The sequence below is a fragment of the Populus euphratica genome, unplaced genomic scaffold (genome assembly GCF_000495115.2).
Source record: "Populus euphratica unplaced genomic scaffold, PopEup_1.0 scaffold2599.1, whole genome shotgun sequence".
NCBI lineage: Eukaryota > Viridiplantae > Streptophyta > Magnoliopsida > Malpighiales > Salicaceae > Populus > Populus euphratica.
In genome coordinates this window covers 5,092-8,960 of record NW_011502428.1, presented here as the reverse complement: position 1 = coordinate 8,960, position 3,869 = coordinate 5,092, and the positions used below count along the sequence as shown (strand labels likewise).

The 3,869-nt window shown below is 37.5% G+C and overlaps 1 protein-coding gene across 3 annotated transcripts; it reads right to left on the bottom strand.

The window, feature by feature from the left end:
* Positions 1–252: 252 nt before the first annotated feature.
* LOC105119162 (probable serine/threonine-protein kinase abkC) lies at positions 253–3,863 on the bottom strand. Of its 3 annotated transcripts, XM_011017275.1 has the most exons (4): positions 3,649–3,863; positions 3,042–3,144; positions 755–2,090; positions 253–640 (listed from the first exon to the last, which is right to left on the bottom strand). In XM_011017275.1, exons 2-4 carry the CDS (start codon positions 3,047–3,049, stop codon positions 326–328), a joined length of 1,659 nt encoding a protein of 552 aa, XP_011015577.1. In that variant the 5' UTR covers positions 3,050–3,144; positions 3,649–3,863; the 3' UTR covers positions 253–325. The 3 variants fall into 3 exon arrangements, with proteins under 3 accessions (XP_011015577.1, XP_011015575.1, XP_011015576.1); XM_011017273.1 differs by having other exon boundaries at positions 3,042–3,863; XM_011017274.1 differs by lacking the exon at positions 3,042–3,144.
* Positions 3,864–3,869: the final 6 nt, after the last annotated feature.

Genomic DNA, 3,869 nt, shown 5'->3' with positions numbered 1-3,869 from the left:
CTTCACTAAACATGTTAAATTTTAAAATCACTGCAAACTATCCAATAACCTTAATAGACTGTTATCTCTTATATTCACAATAACTCTTCGCTTAGAGAGATTTAACTTTCAAGCCTACCTGTGTTTTACTACCTAATCAAATAAAAATGGAAAAGCAATTAATAGAACCAAAGAAATAACATATCATTTTTCAATTTGTCACCACGGCCTACTAAAAAATTCAATCATTATAACATATCATTTTTCAATTTGTCACCACAGCCTACAACTAACAAAAAATTCAATCATCCTCATAGTGAAGGTACTCATCGCATTTTTAACACAATTATTCCCAGTCAAACGAGAAAACAAATCTATACAACCAATATCCTACCTCAATAAAGGCCTTTGGATTTGGGCAGTTTTGTCGCTTTGACAATCTTAGTGTACATTCTGCTGCAGTGCGGCCATCCCGGTGGGCAATTGCTTTAAAAAAATCAATCAAATTCACACGATCACCCTGAGAAAGTTCAGCAGTCATGCCTACATCAAGGAAAACAACATGAGGCTTTGATTTAAAGAGCCGTTTCCGAGAATTGTTTGGAGAAACCCGGACGAGGATATTTCCAGGATGCATGTCTGCATGAATAAAGTTGTCCACCTGAAACAATAAACACCCCATTTTCTAACTGAAAAATACTTAACAATCCTTGACTCATCATTGGGAACTTAGAGACAACACAAACACACACAAATAAAGTGTGTAAAAATTTACCAAAAGCATTTTGAGAAGTGCATGAGTCCCGATGTGCGCAAGTGCAGTTTTAATCCAATTATGTCCTTCAAGGTCATCGACATAATGCGAGACACTTTCTCCTTGCTCATAAGATTCCACTAAAACAGCAGGATGCACAAGTGGATAGACAGGCTTCGGAAAAGAAACATCCTTCCACCTTCGGAAGTTATATATAAAGCGGCTTAAATGTGCAGCTTCCCTTGCAAGGTCAACTTGGGACATCATGAAAACAGCGAACTGTTGCACACTCTCATCAAGTCTCAACCAATTCAAAGCTGGAAGAAATGTTGATATCTTTGCAACCAAGTTTATTATCATAAAGTCTCTTCTAATTGATTCACCAACACCAGGATGTCTAACCTTTACAGCAACCACTGTAGGCTTTGTCAGTTTTTTTCCAGGGTAGTGACATTTCAAAAAGGCACGATGCACTTGAGCAATACTTCCAGATGCTACAGGAACCTCTTCAAAACCCTCAAAAATTTCAGAAAGTTTGCGACCAAATGCTCTTTCAATAGTTTTCTTCGTGTACGCAAAACTATGTTCAGGAGCTTTAGAATGTAGCTCTGAAAGCTTGGTGCATAAGTCTCTAGGAAATAGATCCGGTCGGGTAGCTGCCCATTGACCCCATTTTATAAATGCTGGACCTGCTTTCTCCAGTGTCCGATGAACAACATGAAGCCACATTTTCCTAAACTCTGGCCCACAAGAATCAGCAAATGGAGCCATCAACAAGCTGGGTGAGAACAAAATTGCTAAATATATAGCTCTCACTAACAACACAAATGCTTCTACAATAGCATGTACTAAAGACGTCACATAAGCATGCCCATCTTGTGCACGCATATACAAAGAACCGGGATAATAATCCGGTTCCACCAATGTTCTTTGTGCCCATGCCACCTGCCCACATGTCAACACTAAAGCACTTGGGATCACCAACTGAGACCGCGTCAAAGCCAAGCTAACTGCTTGAGCTATCCTACTTATCCGAGGAAAACTCCGGCCACTAGCAGAACCTTTCCTAAATAGCCTTTTCCAGGCAAGCTGGGCATTGTGTGTCACCGCATCACTCGTAAATGAATAATTCCTTGTAAAACACCTACGGCCAAACTGCTCTTTAATATTGCACAATGCAAATGACGAATACCCTCTACTTGGAAAGCTATACTGCGAGTAATTTCTAAATTGCGGCAAATGCAAGCAAACTGAAACTACTGTCCCATACTCTTTTACTTCCAATAATTGATCATTACTTTTCTGTTTACCAAAAATCAACACCCTAACTTTTTTAATATTTCCAGTTGTCAAAAACCTGAAATACCAAAATTACATGATCGCATCAAATATTTCAGAAAATGTTTAGAATTTCAAAAATGAACCCAAAAATACATATACTGGTGAACAACATTATAAGCTCAAAAAAAAATCCCTTTTCCATGTATTTATAACAATAAGAAACACAAACAAAATGCCATATATCAAGCAAACAGTCATAGCTAAAGTTCAACAAGAGCGAGGATTAAATTCAAAAGACAACACCTTTCTTTTGTTTTTGGCTTTAATACAAGGGAAACACAATTGGGTCTCAGTTCTTACACTTAACCATTAAAATTGCATATGAAGTCAAGACCTTTGGCTTTGGATTTGTAAATCCAATGCAATCTCGTCTCTAGAAACCCACACTGAGAAACAATTAAAGTCCATCCATTGTACATGATGACTGGCCAAATTTAACTCTTATGCATGTGGACAATTGTCTAAATTAAACTCCATCAAGCACTGAAAACAATCTAAAACTGATCACTAAATTTGTTTGAGACACATCCTAGCACACAATATTTGAAGTAAGATTCTACGTGGACTCTTCCTCTTTCACGTGCAATTGGTCTTATCTACAAAAAATTACAATAGATGCGTTGAAAATTGAAATGCTCCAAGACCAAGATGAAATGTCACTATGAGCTAGATTTGGCAATGAAGAAGATAACCTCTGCCCCAAACGTCATCTACTTGTGTATGTGAGCTACTAGCTACTTGTTACTATGTTTTTCACTATGGATTCTCAGGGTGAGTCTCGGAAGGACACTACTTCAGGTTCATCAAAGAAAATGCAAAAAACAGATGGGATTGTCTGGTATACCAGGCAGACAGCAAAAATCTAATCCAGGTTTCATGTAATTACTTGAATACAATAAATTATATATTGAAATCTATACATCAGTATTGATGCTTGAGTTCTTATTCTTTACATACTGAATTTTACCTGAACATGAAGACTTCTGCAACAGGAACAGAATTAAGGTTAGGTATTGTGATGGATCATCATTCACGGGCAATGTGGAGGACTTGTGACATGGTTTTTAACCCTGGATTGGGAAGGTTTAATCCAATCAGTCCTGGTTATATATAATCTTTTAATAATTCATCTAGGGATCAGCAAAGAAAACTTTCCAACGCCAATATCTAAATCTTTTTCTTTTTCTTTTTCTTTTCCTCAGCTGGTCTGATCGTGTAAGGAAAGAGGCATAAAAGGTGAGGGCCGCAGGAGAAGAGCGAAACAGAGAACGGCAGAGCTGCTTCTTATGAATGCTTGGCTGAAAGCTTATGCTTCTAAAACCTATCTATACTGTAGAATACACTCACTGAACTACTACCCTAACCCTTTAATTATTATTTTTTGCATTATAAATATAAACGACATTTTTAAAAAATATAATTTTTTCCTATAATTTCTAGCCCTAGATAAGGAATTATGAATTCAATTACAGAATTTAAATGCGTGACTAGCCAAAATTAATAGCTCAAATTTAAGAAAACAAACAAAATATAAAACCGAATTAACTCAGAGAGAGGAGGATGATTCCATGAACCTGAACATGGCGATCAGAACCAAGAGGATTAACTGATGAAGCTAAAGTGCGCAGGCGGTGGAAAATGGCTGCTCTGTTGATTGTTGTCGTTGATGCATGCATTTTCTCATGGATTTCTCTCCCTAGGGGGGGCTTTCTAACGGTGCATTTTTTGTATTACTCGCTGACCTTGGTAAAACGCATTGTTTTATGGGATTTTGGAGGCGGAGTCGGAGTCGGGG

What these genes read in the sequence shown, in the direction of transcription:
- LOC105119162 (XM_011017273.1), bottom strand. An exon ending in CACTTCTCAAAATGCTTTTG is followed by an intron (nt 641 to 754) that starts GTAAATTTTTAC and finishes TTATTGTTTCAG; the next exon opens with GTGGACAACTTTATTCATGC.